At 37.3% G+C, this 19,243-nt stretch overlaps 1 protein-coding gene across 5 annotated transcripts in view; it reads left to right on the top strand.

Annotated features, from left to right (window-relative positions):
* The window catches only part of THSD7A (thrombospondin type 1 domain containing 7A), a 664,277-nt gene that overhangs the window by 484,748 nt on the left and 160,286 nt on the right, over window positions 1-19,243 (top strand). For all 5 annotated transcript variants that reach the window (XM_045052422.1, XM_045052423.1, XM_019825529.3 and 2 more), the window contains 2 exons: window positions 4,857-5,012; window positions 6,270-6,482. In XM_045052422.1, the coding sequence (XP_044908357.1) occupies window positions 4,857-5,012; window positions 6,270-6,482 (369 nt within the window). The remainder of the gene's footprint in view (window positions 1-4,856; window positions 5,013-6,269; window positions 6,483-19,243) is intronic.

Genomic DNA, 19,243 nt, shown 5'->3' with positions numbered 1-19,243 from the left:
GTCGCGCTCTGTGCTGGCAGCTCAGAGCCTGGAGCCTGCTTCAGATTCTGTCTCCTCTCTCTGCCCCTACCCCACTTGTGCTCTCTCTCTATCAAAAATAAATAAATGTAAAAAAAATTTTTAAAAACCCAACAAAACCTGTAACCAAGGAGTTCCTGGTTGGCTCAGTCATTTAAGTATCCGACTTCAGGTCATGATCTCGCAGCTCATGAGTTCAACCTTCGCTTAGGGCTCTGTGCTGACCGTTCAGAGCCTGGAGCCTGCTTCGGATTCTCTGTCTCCCTTTCTCTGCTCCTCCCCTGCTCATACTCTATCTCTCTTTCTCTCTTTCAAAAGTAAATCTACATTAAAAAAATTGTTTTAAAGAAAACATATAGACAACATTGTACTTAGTAGTAAAAGACTGAATACACTTTTTCCCTAAGAGTAGAAACAAAGGGACTGTAGGCAGTCCTTGGCTTGCTTATACCTGCGTTACTGGAATCTCTCCATGGTTTTCCTGGTTGTATCGATGTCAATATCCTGGTTGTGATATTATACTGTAGGTTTGTAATATCTGACGATTGTGGTAACTAGCAAAGGATACATAGGATTTCTGTGATGTTACAATGTCATGTGAATCTGTAATTATCTCAGAATGAAATATTTAGCTGAAAAAAAATTTTTTTTGACATTTATAGTTTTTGAGAGACAGAGCATGAGTGGAGGAAGGGCGGAGAGAGGAGACACAGAATCTGAAGCAGGTTACAGGCTCTGAGCAAGCATTCAGCACAGAGCCCAATGCAGGGCTCGAACCCACAAACTGTGAAATCATGACCTGAGCCAAAGTTGGACACAACTGAATGGGCCACCCAGGTGCCCCTGAAATATTTAGTTTTAAAAATCATATTTGCTGAGGCAAATACCTGGTAGCTCAGTAGGGTAAGCATCTGACTCTTGATTTTGGCTCAGGTCATGATTTCATGGTTCGTGAGCTCAAGCCCCATGTCTGGCTCCGCACTCTTAGCCTGGAGCCTGCTTGGGATTCTCTCTGCCCCTCCCCTGCTCATGCTCTCTGTCTCAAAATAAATAAATAAAACTTAAAAAATATTTTAAGTCATATTTGCTATTCTTAAGGGTTATACAGTGGATGTATCTTCAGAATGCTTCATTGGGCCCATTGCTGAAAACAAATATCTTAAATTGACTTCCTATAATATTTTTTCCATTGTAATGCTCTAAACATAAAAATACAAAAATGTTTCAGACCTATAAAAATGTACTGGTCTCATTTTTTTTGTTTTGTTTTATTAAGTCCTGAAAAGTTTGGACATTCTTTTATGACCTCTTGAAGAATACAAGGTACATATAATTGAATAGCCTTTAAATCATATGAAAACAATAAAGTGTCTCCTTTATTTTCAAGAGATCAACAATAAGACTTAAAAAAGAATTTTTTTTAATGTTTGTTTATTTTTGAAAGAGAGACAGACAGACAGACAGAGTGTGAGCAGGGGAGGGGCAGAGAGAGAGGGGGATACAGAATCCAAAGCAAGCTCCAGGCTCTTAGCTGTCACCACAGAGCCCGACGCAGGATTTAAACTCACAAACTGTGCGAGATCATGACCTGAGCTGAAGTCGGATACTTAACCGACTGAGCCACCCAGGTGCCTCAGCAATAAGACTTTTTTTTTTTAATTAATAAAGGTTCTTTGAAACTTACACTGCATAAACAATATTTTAAGTGATAAAATTATACAAGAGTAATGACTGAACCATTCTAAGAAATGTAAATTTCAATATTTGAGAATATGGGATGAGCAGTAAACACTGAATTAATGTAATACAGAGCTATATGAATTATATCTCACAGATTAAACTAGAATTCAGTACATTCTCCTGGGTCTGTCTGTCCTTTACTTCATTTATTGAATCACATTAATTCCAAATAATTCATGGGCAAAAATAGGATTGACTTACAGTTTTGGGAGCTTAATTCTTATCTCTGATTAACATTAATATATACTCTACTTACCACAAAAAAAAAAAAAAACCTGTGATGAAAATCACCAAAGGAATAGAATCATATACACAACAAATATATATAGGCTTAAAATATCTTAATTTCTCTGTGAGCGTCTATATGTGAACCGTGTGATATATGTATAAATATTTATATTCACAAAAGCATCTATAAAATTGAGGTTATTTTTCAATAACTCTATCTCAGTATAGATTTGGTTAGCTTAATAAATCTGAAGACTATGTTGCTTTAAGCAATACTTTCTCAAGCCTGTATTCATCACATTTCTCTTTTAACAGCCCAAGAACATTATTATTCCTGATTATTCTGTTTGATTCATTCAAAATACACCAAAAGCTAAAATAAAAAAAAAAAACAACAGGTATTAGAAACACAATGCTTCATACTTTTTTCTTGATAAAACCTGTTTCCCTTCTAAAGTGTTCAACCTTGTATATAAAATATACTTCTTTAGGCCCTAATAGTCCTCACAATTGCATAGTTAAGGAAGAATTTGCAAAAAAAGTAGACTTCCCTTTGTAATAACCATAATTTTCTTTTTTTTTAATATATGAAGTTTATTGTCAAATTGGTTTCCATAGTAGTAACCATAATTTTCAAAACAATATCATAACACTAAATTCTAAAGTTACTTTTCGTCAATTGAAGGAAAAAAAATGGAGTCTTTTCAGTTAATTATATACACAATTGCTAATTTAAATGATAGTCTGAAAGATTCCACACCTGAAGAAATTGCTTATGTTAATGTTCAGTTATAGGAGTTTTTGTACATACTGTAGCCTTGTATTAGTCAAGGTTCTCTAGAGAAACAGACCAATGAGATATATGTATAGATATATGAGGAGATTTATTATAGGAAATGGCTCCCACAATTATGGGAATGAGGTCACTGGTATAATTCCTCATTTTCCAGAACCAGTAACTCTGATGTCCAAGAGCAGGGGAAGATGCATTCCACAGCTGAGAAAGAAAGAAAGTGATTTCACCGTTGTCCACCTTTTTGTTCTATTGGGCTTTCAATGGTTTGAATAATGCTCCACCCACATCAGTTAGGGCTGTCTTCTTCACTGGGTCTACTGATTCAAATGCTAATCTCTTCCACAAACATCCTCACAGATACACCTAGAAACAATGTTTTTTCAGCTCTGTGGGCATCCCTTTCTCCAGACAAGTTGACACATAAAATTAAGTCTTATGCCTGTGAGGATATTAATTTTTTTTTCATTTTATGTGAAATATGTATCATTGATGTCAAGTTTTTTTTTTTTTATGTTCAAAGAAGTGAAGCATTTATTTCTGTATTTTCTGTCATTAACATGCCTGGTACTTTCACTGTTGGAAAGCAATAAAAGTAATCATTTTTGGCTTTGGCTGATGTTACGATACATAGTAGCAATGGTTCTGATAAACTTCAGTGAGAATGTTCATTGTGCTCCATACTAAGCAAATTAGGAGTACCCCAATCATTTATTTTCACTCAAGTGGGTGGCGTCCGGGAGGAGTGAGAGGAGGGAGGAGAGAGAGGTGAGCACTCTTAGGAGGAAAAAGAAAAATTAAAATCTATGAGTAATTTTCAGAACTGAAAAACTATTTTAGAAAGAAGAGTTACTATAATGGCCTTCAGGTAGCATTTATGATATGTGTGTTTGTGCTTGCAGAAAGTTGAGGAATGTACAATGCCTACAGTTAGCCTTAGAGTTTAAACTACAAGCAAATATATTTACGTTTATTTAAAAGTTAGGATAATATAGCTTACAATATCTTAATTTCTCTATGAGCTTCTAAATGTAACCCATGTGATTGGAATTTGATAGTTCTTCACATAAAGAGAATAAGAATTGTCTAAGACCTCCCTTATTTCAGTCCTTTGTGAAAGGGTTGGCATTCCAAATTATCAGACATAAGCAGCAACTAGCTTTTATTAAAGGGAATGTCTAAGACATTTACTTCTTAAAATTTATAACACAAAAGCAACTACAGCTATATATTATATACTGCTAAACTTGATTTTCTTCTGCTGTCCATATAGCTTCAAATATGTTTCTTTCTTAGTCATTTTTAACCAGAAGTATGGACACATCTTGACATTAACTGTCAAATGTGTCCTATACAAAATAGCCAAACTCCAGGCATCAAAACAGAAGAGAAGCAAGGGTAAGCAAAAAATATATAGGGTTCATTGGTCAACTTATGAACAGACATGGTCAGTTATAAGTTAGTTGTCTTAAGAGTTCTGTGTTTTGGATCACATAGGTAGATAATATAAACTGTAAAAGTTCTGAGAAGTATCTGGTGAGTCCTCTAGCTGGAGGGGGAGGGAGACACCACATTGGTTTCATGAGCTCTTTATTATATCTACCGGTTAGCTCTCTGTGGACCAAAATGGAAAGAAGACTGATCCAGTAGAAGCCATGCGGTGGAGACTTTTTCCGTATATATTATTGTCATTGGCCCTCTCCCACTTTCCTGAGTCCTCTAAAGCAGATGCCACTTAATTAGAATCTAAATATACAATTTAAGAGATACAGTTAACCTTAAGGATTATTTTACTGATGAGGAAAGTTAGTCTTGACATTATTAATCACATGGCTAATAAGTGGTAAAGCTGGAGATCAACCAGTCTCCAAGACGTCTAGTCCAGTTTCCTTGGATCACACTATACTGCCTTTTCCCCCCATTCCTTCTCCTTTTTTTCTAGGATGTAGCTAAGAAGCAGTGGAATAATGTCTTGGTGGCACTTGTCCTTCTCCATACACACACATAGAAAAATCATTTTGTTGACCGTAATAATTTGTTTAATTCTTAAGTGATCTCTGTATTTTTCTCCAAACAGCCTCAAAACCAGTGGACTTGAAATCATGCACTGGCCCTGTTCCTAATACTACACAGCTGTGTCACATTCCCTGTCCTATTGAATGTGAGGTGTCACCTTGGTCAGCTTGGGGACCTTGTACTTACGAAAACTGTAATGACCAGCAAGGCAAAAAAGGTATGTCCTATTAACATGACATGCTTAAAACTCCTATCAGTTGAGTCAAATGTGAATTATTTTAAAATGCTCCTCTGTGTTACTTGTGATTATTCATTTGTGATATTTTCCAGAATGTCTAAAGCGTATTGATTGCAAAAAGATGAATAAACCTACTCTGATGTTGGTACCAGAACATTAAAACTGAAGTTAATTATCTAAATCTTTGTCCACTTATCTGTAAAAGGATGTAATATCTGCTACCCATGTTTTCTTTAAAGAATCGATGGGATAATAAACATAAAGCACTTACTTCAATGCCTGATCCATAGCTAGTTCTCAATAGGCAGAACTCCGTATTACTTTGAAGGTAAAGAAAAAAAACTCTATTGCTTTTATGAGGCAAATCACGTATTTATGAGGATTAGAATAAATGCAGTGGTTTCTTATATGGCGGACACGATGGGGTAATTTTCACATGATCTAGTAATAGAAAACATTTTCTTATTTCCTTTCAAAGACAGTCTTCCAGTGATTCTAATATGTTCACATAGTAATAAACAGACTTATTAATTTTGCTAGTGATTTTAATATGTTTACATGGCAATAAACAGACATTAATTTTGTTATGCACTGTCCAGAAGGACTACAGTTAGGTACTGTTAAAGCACAGGGCACAATTCTGAAGACTTCTCCTTAGAGCCCAGTTGCTTTATATCACTAGTTCATATTTCCAGAGCATCTAAAATCAACTAAGGCTCAAAGAGACAATTTATCTGGAACCATCCAACTTCTCAGAGGTATCTTTTTAGATTTAATTATGCAATAGTGTTGAAGAATTCAAAGTAATAGCACGTTAGTCATGAATACTTCCAAACAGCTTGAGATTTCATTGTTTCTTTGAATATTTTATAACTATAGACTTTCCCAAAAAACCAAATTCATTCTGTGTATGTGTATGTGTGTTTTCTCTATCTTTGTGTCTGTCTGTCTCTCTCTGCTTCTGCCTCTCTACCTCTCTCCCGTCCTATGAAGGAGATGACAGTTATATGGCTTTACCTGCTTTCCGTCTTTGGCCCTTCTGTTAATTTATTTATTCATTTAATAAATGATTAAAGAGCTCACATTAAGCTAGAGTTTGAGGAAGCACTAGTGATTAAAGCAGATCTGACTTCTACCTTCTACCCTCATCAAGCTTTCACTCAAGTTTTCGTTCAGCCTTCTGAAATATTCAACCATGACAGAAACAATAAATATCTTCCTTCCCCAACAATTCAGGTTTCAAACTGAGGAAGCGGCGGATTACCAATGAGCCCACTGGAGGCTCTGGGGGCACTGGGAACTGCCCTCACTTACTGGAAGCCATTCCCTGTGAAGAGCCATCCTGCTATGAATGGAAAGCAGTGAGGCTCGGAGACTGTGAACCAGACAATGGAAAGGAGTGTGGCCCAGGCACTCAGGTTCAGGAGGTTGTGTGCATCAACAGTGACGGTGAGTCAGGCAGGTGTATCTACCCTGCTTTTACAAATGTCTCTTTAACCCTGGAGATTATGCCTTACTTTATGTTAAAATCTCACACCCCTTTATTATATTGGGCTCTATTTACAAACACAGAAATAGCTGTTTCTTCCTTGTTTCTTCCCCTCCCTCCCATCTTCCCTTCTCTCTCCCTTCTCCTCTTTGTTTCCTTCCAGCCTCCTTCCTTCCTTCCTTCCTTCCTTCCTTCCTTCCTTCCTTCCTTCCTTCCTTCCTTCCTTCTTTTCCTTTCCTTTCCTTTCCTTTCCTTTCCTTTCCTTTCCTTTCCTTTCCTTTCCTTTCCTTTCCTTTCCTTTCCTTGTCTTTTCTTTCTCCCCTTTTTCTCAGTCTCTCAGTTAATCTCTCTCTCTCTCTCTCTCCCTCTCTCTCTGTCTGTCTCTCCCTCTCTCTCTCTGTCTCTCTAATGGTGGCAATGAGGAGGTTCTTTGGACAATCACGGTATTTTTTAAATTTGGAAGCCAGTAACAGAATAAGAATTATATCATCATCAAGGCAATAAAGTATTAAATTGCCATTTAAAAACAGGGGCACCTGGGTGGCTCCGTTGGTTAAGCGTCTGACTTTGGCTCAGGTCATGATCTCAGGGTTTGTGAATTCCAGCCCAGGCCAGGCTGTGTGCTGATAGCTCAGAGCCTGGAGCCTGCTTAGGATCTGTGGCTCCCTCTTCCTCTCTGTCCCTCCCCTGCTCGTGCTAGCTTGCTTGTGTGCTCCTGCTTGCTCGCTCATGCGCTTTCTCTCTCTCTGTCTCTCTCTCAAAAAAATAAATAAACATTAAAAAAAATTTTTAAAGCATGGAAAGATAACTTTTTCTAAGTGGTATTTTTTTATTCGCCATAGATATGTACATAAAGGATTATAAGAATTGGTTGACTTGAATCGAGAAGGCTTTATTTCCTGCCTTGATGTTGAATCTTAGGGGAATAATTTAATTTCCAGACTCCCGAACCACATGGCCTTTTGCAACCTAGATTTCTGGAAACAACCCCTGGTTTCTGGGGACTTCACCTCTAGGAATGTCATAGAGTGACTGAGATGGTGATTTTCCACAAGTTTCCTTTCTCAAAGTACAGGAATTACCGTAGACTTTCATACCTGATTTTTTGTTTGATAAAATATCCTGTCTTGTTGTTATCCTAATACAAGATTTTTACATTCTCTCCATGAACACTGCTACTGTTCTGGGGAGACCCCCTTAATCTTCAATAATCTCTGAGCCACACTGAGGAAACCTAGAACTCCTTGCGCCATAGTTTAAAACCTTTGACTAAAATCGTCTCTAAGGGTCCCTCCAACTCTTGAGTGCTGTGACTCTGCACATCAGAGCAGCATGAGCACCAAGCCCCAGGGCCCCATGATCTGACAGTTTATGCTGTTTACAGCACATGCGGAAACATTCTGGTACCCCCTCAGGGGCAGTGGAACATCTGGTAAGCATCATAATTCCTTCCATCCTATTTTCTTCCAGCAAGCAGAATTGTTTCCTCCTGTGACTCAGTCACTGTTCAGTAGAGAAAGATACTCTCTGGGGTAAGACACTGACAGACACTGCTAGTACTGAGAAATTAGCCTTTCGACTTTGAAACGCATAGTGTTGTCTTTGTCCAGGGTCCAGCATGGTCATGTGGGACAGCCTTAGGTAAAATTCACACCAGCACTTGAGGTTGAAGGCAGAGGAAGGGGATTATTGCTGCAGAAATTTTATGATGCATCTTATGCATTCTGCTTTTTTCTAGATTTTCTGCCTTTCGTAGATATAATTACCTATGGTACATCCTCTCTTTAGCTTTTACCCAGTTCCACTCTAAAGGCAAAGAAAAGATTGACATCTAATGGGGAGAAGAAGCAAAAGAAATGCGTTCTGTTGCACCTACCCACAACTTCAGATGTTTATTTGGATTAGATGGCAATCTGTATTATCTTCTTTCTGAGTTGCTGTAAAAACAGTACGGGTCATATTTATTTCAGTATCACTGGTAACTCCCTTACTGATACTGCTTATTTTTTTGCCTAAATTCAAATAATTTTTCTTATCCCCCTATACACCTTGGGAGGAACTGTGATCCCACACATTGTAAAAGGTGTATTTGAGTGAACAAAGATGACAAAAACATTAAAATAAAAAGTTAATTGTGCATGGCATTTCTGTCTAAATATTATCAAATGAAAAATCAGATCTTAATTAATGCATTGGTCTTCCTGGATGTTTGTATGAATGCAGTGTATTTTAAATATACTGGAGGAACTGGCTATTTTAAACATATCAGTGATTAATTTTAATTTTGTCAGTTAAAAAATATTTTGTAGCACAAGTAATAACCCCCTAAATTGTCTTATGGAACGCTAAAAAACAAGCAGAAGAATGAGTTATGTATGTCTAGTTATATTGAATAAAAGTAATGTACATTATAACCCAAAAAGCACATTGGTAGCTCACAGTATACATACGCTGATTTCACTTTTCCGGTCTCCCCAAAAAAATCAATTAAGAAAAAAAACATACTATTGACATTCAATCTGTTATTACTGTCCTTTATCAGGATATCTGTTTCATCATTCAAGTTTACTTGCTGACATGAATTGGTCATGGTGAACTTAGTATTTTAACTGGCTCAACTAGTACAAGAAAATTCTTTATTATTATAAGCCCTACAGGCTGCTCAAAGTTATATATTGCTGAAACCTAATTGTGCTGATAGAATAGAGCAAAAGCTGGAGACTTGTAAATACTCCTCCAGTATTATCATGTGGTCACCTGGTAAGTGTTTAGCAGCTGCACCAAATGTTGTTTTGTAATTAAATCGAACCCAGGGAATTAAAGTTGATTAGTTGTACAGACTCTACCTCTAGGCCTGGCTGCGGCTATAGATTTTGTTTTATAATTAAGTTAAAGCTCAACTAGGGAAATGAAGAATTAGAGCCTGTGAATGTTAGCAAATAATAAAAAGACCTTTTTTCTCCCACGTTCCTCGCAAATTTCACAACTTTGTTAATGGCCTCAAAGCATTGAAAGGCTCCATTTTTTTTGCCCTGGAATATTCTTTGTCCAGGCTTCCAAAAGTCATTAGGGTTTGCTGGTGATTATTGTTCATCTTTCCAGTTGTCTTCCAAGGAGCAGAATTGGGGAGGGTTTTTCAGAGCACTCAGGAGGAATTTTACATAGATTCTCTAACAGACAGAGGGCGTAGGCAGAAATGGGAGATGAAAGAGAACTCAGAAGACAGATTTTACAGAAAAAGATAAACACTTGATGTGTAATAGAAAAAAATTACCACTCATAATTTAAAGATCATCAGAAAAGCAATTCCCAATCTCTCAGCACAAATACAGGAACTATTCAAAAGGTCTGATGGTGAGATTTGGGGTTGGAAGGGAGAGAAATCCTAGAGTTTGTTGGGCCTTTAAGAAAAAGCAAAATCTGCCCTATTTCAGGTTTTGTGAAATTTGCATGTTTTATTTAAAGGTATAAATTTGGTGTGGCAAGAGTACTTTTGGTACTCTTGGTTGGTACAACAACAGATTGGTTGGTTAGAGACAGAAAAGAACAAGACTGTTAGGCTGAAAGTGGAAAAGAAGAAGATCTGTTGTCTTTTTTTTTTTTTGTCTTTACTTTTTAAATTTTTTTTTTTAATTTACCTCCAAGTTAACATATAGTGTAATAATGATTTCAGGAATAGAATTTAGTGGTTCATCACTTATGTATAACACCCAGTGCTCATCCCAACAAGCATCCTCCTTAATGCCCCTTGCCCACTTAGCCCATCCCCCTACCCAAAACCCTTCCAGCAACCCTCACTTTGTTTTCTGTATGTAAGAGTCTCTTATGTTTTGTCTCTCTCCCTGTTTTCATATTATTTTACTTCCCTTCCCTTATGTTCATCTGTTGTTTCTTAAATTCCACATATGAGTGAAGTCATATGATATTTGTCTTTGACCAATTTATTTTGCTTAGCCTAAATACACTGTAGTTCCATCCACATTGTTGCAAATGGCAGGAGTTCATTTTTTGGATCACTGAGTAATACTCCATTATGTATATATACCATATCTTCTTTATCCATTCATCCATCGATGGACACTTGGGCTCTTTCCATACTTTGGCTATTGTTGATAGCACTGCTAGAAACATTGGGGTACAAGTGTGCCTATGAAACAGCACTCCCATATTCTTAGGATAGACAGTAGTGCAATTGCTGAGTCTTAGGGTAGTTCTATTTTTAATTTTTTGAGGAATCTCCATACCGTTTTCCAGAGTGGCTGCACGGGTTCACATTCCCACCACCAGTACAAAAGTTTGCCTCTTTCCCCACATCCTCACCAACATCTTTCATTCCCTGAGTTAATTTTAGCCATTCTCACAGGCGTGAGGTAGTATTTCATTGTGGTTTTGTTTTCTATTTCCCTGATGATGAGTGATGAGCAATTTTTTAATGTGTCTGTTAGCCATCTGGATGTCTTCTTCAGAAAATTAGCTATTCATGTCTTTTGCCCATTTCTTCACTGGATTATTTGTTTTTGGGTGTTGAGTTCAATAATTTCTGTATAAATGTTGGATACTAACCCTTTATCTGCTATGTCATTTACAAATATCTCCTCCCATTCTGTTGGTTGCCTTTTAGTTTTGGTGATTGTTTCCTTCTAAAGCTTTTTATCTTGGTGAGCTCCCACTAGTTCATTTTTGCTTTTATTTCCCTTGCCTCCGGAAACTTGTCAAGTAAGAAGTTGCTCTGGCAAAGGTCAAAGAGGTTGTTGTCTGTTTTCCTCTCTAGGATTTTGATGACTTCTGTGTTACGTTTAGGTCTTTCATTCATTTTGAGTTTATTTTTGCATAGGGTGTAAGAAAGTCGTCCAGGTTCATTCTTCTGCATGTCTCTGTCCAGTTTTCCCAACACCATTTGCCAAAGAGACTTTTTTCCATTGGATATTCTTTCCTGCTTTGTCAAAGATTAGTTGGCCATACATTTTTGGGTCCATGTCTGGTTTCTCTGTTCTGTTCCATTGATCATTGTGTCTGTTTTTGTGCCAGTACCATACTGTCTTGATGATTACAGCCTGTAGTACAGCCTGAAGTCTGGAACTGTGATTCCTCCAGCCTTGGTCTTCTTTTTCAGGATTACTTTGGCTTTTTGGGGTCTTTTGTGGTGCCATACAAATTTTAGGATTGTTTGCTCTAGTTCTGTGAAGAATGCTGGTGCTATTTTGATACGGATTGCAGTGAATGTATAGATTGGTTTGGGTAATACAGACATTTTAACAATTTTGTTCTTCCAACCCATGAGCATGGAATATTTTTCCATTATTTTTGTATAAGAAGATCCATTGTCATATTAATTACTTAAGGAGACTGTAAAGCCAATATTGTTTCGACATATCCCTCCCCTCTAGAGAAAAAAAAAAAAGTAGTGCCATCCATATTTCTTTACTATGTGCTCTATTTCAGATATCAGAATTTCAAAGCCACAGTTTGTATTTTGTTATTGGTATTGCTTTGTAAAGCAGTGAATCTCAACAGTTTCAAAATGCCTACAACTCCTATGCTACATTTCTTATTCTTCTCCGCATCATTAACAGTTAATATGTAACTAGTGACATTGACATTTATGACTCACATTCATACTTGACTCAGATTTTCATGAAACCAAAAACCAATATTTTTATGGAAGTAAATCAATAGAATTCATCATTACATAGCTCCTAAGGGTACAGTTGAAAAAGCAGTGACCAGCCAAGGCCCTAAAAGTATATTATGCTATTCTTGAAGCAGTATGCCTCTGGCTCAACTTCTTCCTCTTCCATTGGGTAAAGCCTGTCAAAAGGTAAATAAATGAAAATGTAATTATTATATAAATAACCTTTAATCACTCTATTTATTAAAACCAACTGAGTTTAAATGTCATTAACAACAAATGTTTTCCATCTATCCAAAACTTGACTAGAACACACCATTATATCATGCCATTATGGTTAAAACCTATTGGGTTATTAAAAACATCTGCCAACAAATGCCTCATATACAAATGGTAGTACTACATCAATTATATTAGATATTTACCAGTCTTTATAAGTGGATATAAGATATATGGACATATGATGTATTCATTTTATTCAAATATTTTTTTAGTTTACTCTTTGAAATTCTAGATCGATTTTTTTCGGAGTGTTCTAGATCCCCCAGTACCAGAATCCCCTTAAGTATACTATAAAATCAGATTCGTAAGTCGTCTTCTCTACAGACCCAATGAATTTCAGTCTGTGGAGGCAAATGCCAGAAAGCTGCATTTTTTTTATTTTATAGAGAGAGACCACACAAATGGGGTAGAGAGGTGAGGTCAAGGTGGGGGGGGGGGCGGGGGGAGAGGGAGAGACAGAAAGGGAGAGAAAGAGAAAGAATTTTAAGAAAGCTCCACGCTCAAGTGAGCCTGAAATGGGGCTTCATCTCATGACCCTGGGATCATAACCTGAGCCAAAATCAAGAATCAGATGCTCAAGTGACTGAGCCACCTAGGTGCGTCCCTGCCCCTTATTTTTAGAGAGAAAGCTACTTTTTTATGAAGCTCCCTAGATCATTCTGATGTGCAATGAAGTTTATGAACCAATGTAGTAAAATGAGAAAGGGATTGTTTTGGTGGAGCGTAACACCCAAATCTGTTACCCAGCACAGCACCAAAGCAAACTGAATGGATTTGGATAATGCTAAAAAAAGACCTGTGATCAAGAATATGTTGAGATTAGTTTCAAAGAAAGCCTTTATAGTAAGTTTTTCTACGTCTTTTGGAACACTTTTGCATATCATCAGAAATGCCAAAGGAACCTACTGTAAAAGATGGGAAATGATGATATTAATGTCCAGAGGGCTGGCTTGTCATGTGACTGCTTACTCTTTCCAAAATTTTTCTTTCTTCTGGAACGAGATATGCATCCAAATATGAGTAGAGGAAAGGGATACTTGCATACTATTTATTTTCCAAGTACTTTATGTCATACTTCTTTTTTCCAATGTATTCAGTAGTAAGACTAATGTAAGGGTTATCATTTCAATATCTTGAGATAAATGCAGGAATAAATATCTAGAAAATATTGAAAATTCTGACCTCTGGAAGGCAAGACTCGGTGTTGGGAGAGATGGTGTGAGGTACTGCTCTATTTTATTTTAAACCGTGAAGTACAATCTGTGTCCAGTTTATAAACTGTATAAACATTGAATTAATTTGTCCAAATATATGTTTATTATGAATAAAAGTCTGGGGATACCTGGGTGGCTCAGTCGGTTGAGTGCTGACTCCGGATTTTGGCTCAGGTCATGATCCCAGAGACATAGGATCCATCCCCACATCGGGCTCCATACTCCATACTCCATGTTGAGTGTGGAGTCTGCTTAAGATTCTCTCTGTCTCTCTCTGTCCCTTTTCCCTACTTGCACATGCATTCTCTCTCTAAAGTAAGAAAAGGGGGGCACCTGTGTGGGCTCATTTGGTTAGGTGTCCAACTCTTGATTCCAGTTCAGGTGATGATCTTACAGTTTGTGGGATTGAGCCCCCATCGGGCTTTGTGCTGATAGCATGGAGCCTGTCTGGGACTCTCTCTCTGCCCCTCCCCTGCTCGCACACTGTCACATGCGCATGTGCACACACTGTCTCTTTCTCAAAATGAAAAAAAACTTTTTTTGTTAAAGAATAACAATCTGAAGAGCGACAGAGGTATGTAGGATGAGGAGTTAAAGGATGGGGAGCAGAGCAGTCCAAGAATAGAGAGAAAAGTTATAAAGGTTATAGTTGAGACTAATATTTTGACTAATTAAAAGTATTCATAAATCCTCCTTGGAGCATAAGCCAGGTCAAGGAATTTGATGCACACAGTTTATTAAGGATGTGCTCCCAGGAGAAACCAGTGAGAGGAGAGGGAATAAAGAAGCAAAATAGAGAAGAGGTAATGTGGCTTGGGTTCCCAAGAGTGCTCTCACTAAAGGGACTCACAGAACTCAACACAGAGACATACCCACAGCTTTGATCTATTACAGTGACAGAATACAAAGCAAAAACTGTGAAGAGAATAGGCATATGGGGCAAAAGTCTGGAAGAAACCAGGCATAGGCTTCCAAGATTCCTCTCCCCATGGAGTCAGACAGGATGTGCGTAATTTTTTCACCAATGAGTTGTGTCAACACTTGTGAAGCACTGTGTTCAGGTAACCTCTTCTGAGCCTACATAGATATTCAGAGTTTACGTCAGGAGTCAGCCATATAGTCATCCTCTGGAGTCATCCATACTCCAAAAGGAAAGCACATGTTCAACCTAAACCACATTGTGCAAATACTTTAAGTACAGTGATCAACACTTCTCATTTAGAAAATAATGGAGACCTCCAGAAATTGAAGTTCTGGGTCAACCTAGTGAATAAGGCCATCTTAGGATAACACTGTTGGGCCTGCTACGTTAACTCTTCTGCACAGGAAAACAGCAAAGCTAGAGACTCAGTTTGATTAGGGGAGATACTCTGGAGTTTAAACCCCAAAGGTTGTGGCTTTAGGGGGAAAAAAGTGGGGCTTTTAATACTCACACCAGTCAACTGTTGGCTCACAACTGCTAGAGGACGGAGGAAGGTGGGTCCCAGAACCTTCTAGCTCTCTGTATGAGCCAGACAGCTCTAGTGCCCAAGATAATTCAACTGAAAGTCAGGAATGAGATATTAGCAGCAGAATTGTGAGAGATGGGAGCAAAGGTCCAGTAAAATGGATCGCAGGAGTTCCAAGCTGTGCAGCAATATTGTCGAGGAAGAGATTGAATTAAAGTGTGAAGGGTTGTACATGTTGTATGTACTAAAACCTAACACCTGGTAATTGTGTCTTTTACACTAGAGAAGGAAGGCCCAAAAGGATACAGGTTTTCCAGTTTAGGGAAATGATTTGAATGAACCTTTTTGGTTGACAAATGGGCAGTACTCTTTACATTGCCTTAATGATAAGAGTTGAGTTCTGCAAAATAAAATAGAATTTTTAAGCTACCTGTGGCAGAATGGAGAGAGAGGCACAGAGTTTGGGGGTTATAAAAAAAAGGATGTGAGAAGGGTCTGGAAGAAATGAGAGTAAGGATCTCAAGGAATAAAAAGCTTGAGGATGGCCACAGCTAACTAGAAATACCCTTTGGTATGAAATAGGTAATTCCATCTTATTGGTTTGTTCAGGACAGTACCATTTTCTTAAGGTCATTAATTTTTTTAGGTTTATTTTGAGAGAGAGAGAGAGTGCACACATGAGTGAGAACAACCAGGGAGGGGCAGAGAGAGAGAGAGAGAGAGAGAGAATCCCGACCAGGCCCCACGCTGTCAGCACAGACTCTGACACAGGGCTCAATCCCAGGAACCGTGAGATCATGATGTGAGCTGAAATCAAGAGTAGGATTCTTAACTGACTCAGCCACCCAGGCGCCGCTCTTGAGGCCATTATTAATGCCACCCCCTTTGTTCTAATAAGTATCCTGCTTTGTAGAGCAAGTGGTATGATCACCCTAGGAATGACTGATAAATTTTGAAACAGAGGAGGCAGAATTTGGAACCAAAAGTTTTAAGAGAAGTATTAGCCCCATGAAAATTCTAACAGAAAAATAATGAGAGGGAGGATTCACAGTCTCTTAAGAGGTTGTTGAATTTCCCAGTGAAATTCAAGTAATTCTACTTGAGTTTTAATGGAACTTCAGAAGGCTGAAAAATCTGAAAACAATCAAGCAGCAGACATTGAGATTGTTTCATATTTGAAAATGTTAGAATACCTTTTTAAGAACTTGAAGAGGGTGTTCATAAATATTTTTGGTTCTTTCTACCAGGAGAATAACTTTTGTGCTATATTTTGTCATAATTATTTATCAATGATGGACAAGAACATCATAATAAACAAATGGGAGGAGTTATGAAAACTTAAGTTAAAATTTGTATAAATTTAGAATGGAAGCTAACCTAAATAAGATTGACTTCTACAATTTTGGCCAAAACTCTGAGTTCAGGTCACTTCAAACGTCTGTAGTGCTAGATAAGAACACAGTTGCAAAAGCATGATCACTCTGTAGAACTGGCATCTACTTTTTAACACAAATTATACAGCCATTACATGGAAAAGCTGATCTTTTAAATGCAAGAATATGTCCTGTAACTGAATTGTTTTTCTATAATTTAAGCAATAAGTCAACTAAGAAGTTGCTTTCCTGGAGAATGCTATGCCATTTAATGTGTTTGAAATATAATTAGGTTGGATGTTATGCTTAAATCTAAGGTCTGTCACTTTACAATTAGGATAATCTAATACTGTTGATAGGAGGTTTTTTTTCCTATAATTGCATTGAGGTTCTCTAATTTGTTGTAAAGGAGAAAGTTGCTATAGCTTTTTAGAAAATTTAAGGCAAGAGGCTATTCTTTACTGTTGGTTTGTAGTAATCACAGTTTTATTTTGGCCTTAAAATATCTAGCATAAGATAACCTGATCTGTGGTGTTTTGTGTGTGTGTGTGTGTGTGTGTGTGTGTGTATTTTGATATATTATTAGTAAAAATTATTTTTTGTTTGTAAGGAAACCATGTGGATTGAGCCAGTGTTCTTTTGCATAGAAATTTCTTGGCGAAGAGTAGGGTTTTATAAAGAATTTTCTTTTTCAAAGGGAGAATTAGCACAAGACTCTGATGAAATTTAAATAAGCCTAGTTTACTTACCACTTGATGAGATGTGATATAAATTTCCCACTGAGTGTTAGCTATTACCTCTAATGGCAAATATAAGAAAAAAAAAAACACAACAGCCCTTTCACTTTACCATAGGTAGCCAGGTGCCTTAAAAACCTCACGGCAGTCACCTTATTCAAAGGTGGGTCAATAAAAGCCACTATGGATGGAAAGGACACCTTTCAGTCAGATTAGACAGGAGTTGAATTATTAAACCCAACAGATACCTCTCTTCCCTTACATTATCCTTTGTTTGCTTCTTCAACTCTGCTTTTATCTCCTCTGTCAGACTTTATCGTCATGTGACTTCATTGATTTCACTTTCCTCTGGTTCCCTTCCTACTTCTCAGGCCGTGGATCATTTAACTATTACTGGCTAACAATCACCTCAAAACTTACTGGCTGAAAATAAAACCAATTAGGATTTCTCGTGATTCTGGGAAGTTCCAGTTCAGGTTTCACCTGGGCTCATTTATGGAGGTGTAGCTATGACTGGAAGGTCCAAGATGGCCTCCCTCACATATTTTACAGTTGGTGCTGTGTACTAAGGTACACTTGTGCTTCTCCACATGGGCTCTCATCCTCCAATAAGCTAGACCAGCTTTCTTACGTGGTGGTTTTATGGCACTGCTCTGAGAAGACAAAAACAAGCTGGCAGCCTCTTGAACTGCACATTGTCACCTCTGCCACATTCTCTTGGTCAAAGCTAGTTGCAATGACAACTCAGATTTAATGGGTAGGGAAATAGACTCTTCTCCCAGTAAGAGACATTACACAGAATTATGGCCAAAAAATTAATTTACAGTAGTCTACCCTGTGGGTCACAATTGTTTTCAATCCCTCCACGTGCAAAGTACACCCCCTCCTAACCCAGGAACACCAAAATTTTCCTGCAGTTATATCATTCACTCTCTCATGATCTGCATCTGACTCACAAATAGATGAGTTTTGTCAGATACAGCAGTTGGGTGTGGCTATTCTTTATTTTGATTGATTGATTGATTGATTGATTGTATATATTTACTTTGAGCTCTTATTTTCAGAGGACCTGGGGCTTTTCTCTCTCACCAGGAAACTTGTCATAAATTCTCTTCTGTACACCTCAAAATAATTCATTATTGCCCTTTAATCATAGATTTTTTAAGAAGGAAAAAAGAAAATAAATTATACAATATAATATATATGTATATATAACAGTCTTATATATATATAAGTCATGTATAGTATTGTTTGATGAACTCAGAATTCTAGAACTTGCCATCTTAAACAGAATTGTAGTTTGTATTTTCCACATAGTACCATACTACACATACACTAAAATACATTATTATTTTGGATAATAGGATTAGAGTATTTTTAAAATGTTTTTGGTAAAGGTTTAAGTGCTTTTGTCCCTAACTTGTATATTTCCAATCCTTTCTGTTTTCTAAAAAAGTATTTTATCGTGATGCTTAAGTTTTCTTCTGACTAGTTAAATCCTGTATCCTGGAACCTTGTTTTGAGTTTACAAACTTCTTTTGATTATTGTGGGTTTTTTTTTTTGTTTGTTTCTTTCATTTCTTTTTTTTTAATTTTTTAAATGTTTATTTATTATTGAGAGACAGAGAGACACAGAGAGTGAGCAGGGGAGGGGTAGAGAGAGGGGGAGACACAGAATCTGAATTAGGCTCCAAGCTCTCAGCTGTCAGCACAGAGCCCGACGCAGGGCTTGAACTCACAAACTTGAGATCATGACCTGAGCTGAAGTTGGTCGCCCAACCAACTGAGCCACCAAGGCGCCCCTTGTTTCTTTCATTTCTTTTTCTTTCTTTCTTTTTTTTATTTTTGAAAATAATATTATCCTACAGAATCTTTCAGTTTAGCTGAACGTCTGCAGAAATTTTTAAGGTGTCAAAACATAGAAAATAGGACCTTCATGTTGAAAGATATTTTAATTTCTGGACACAATGCAAATTTGAATCATTCGGGTAATTTATTTTCAAAAAATAGGGCCCTTTTTCCCTTAACCAAAAGTATA

The sequence above is a fragment of the Felis catus genome, chromosome A2 (assembly GCF_018350175.1).
Source record: "Felis catus isolate Fca126 chromosome A2, F.catus_Fca126_mat1.0, whole genome shotgun sequence".
In the NCBI taxonomy this organism is placed as follows: Eukaryota; Metazoa; Chordata; class Mammalia; order Carnivora; family Felidae; genus Felis; species Felis catus.
The sequence above is the reverse complement of the archived record's forward strand: the minus strand, read 5'-3'. Positions and strand labels throughout refer to the sequence as shown.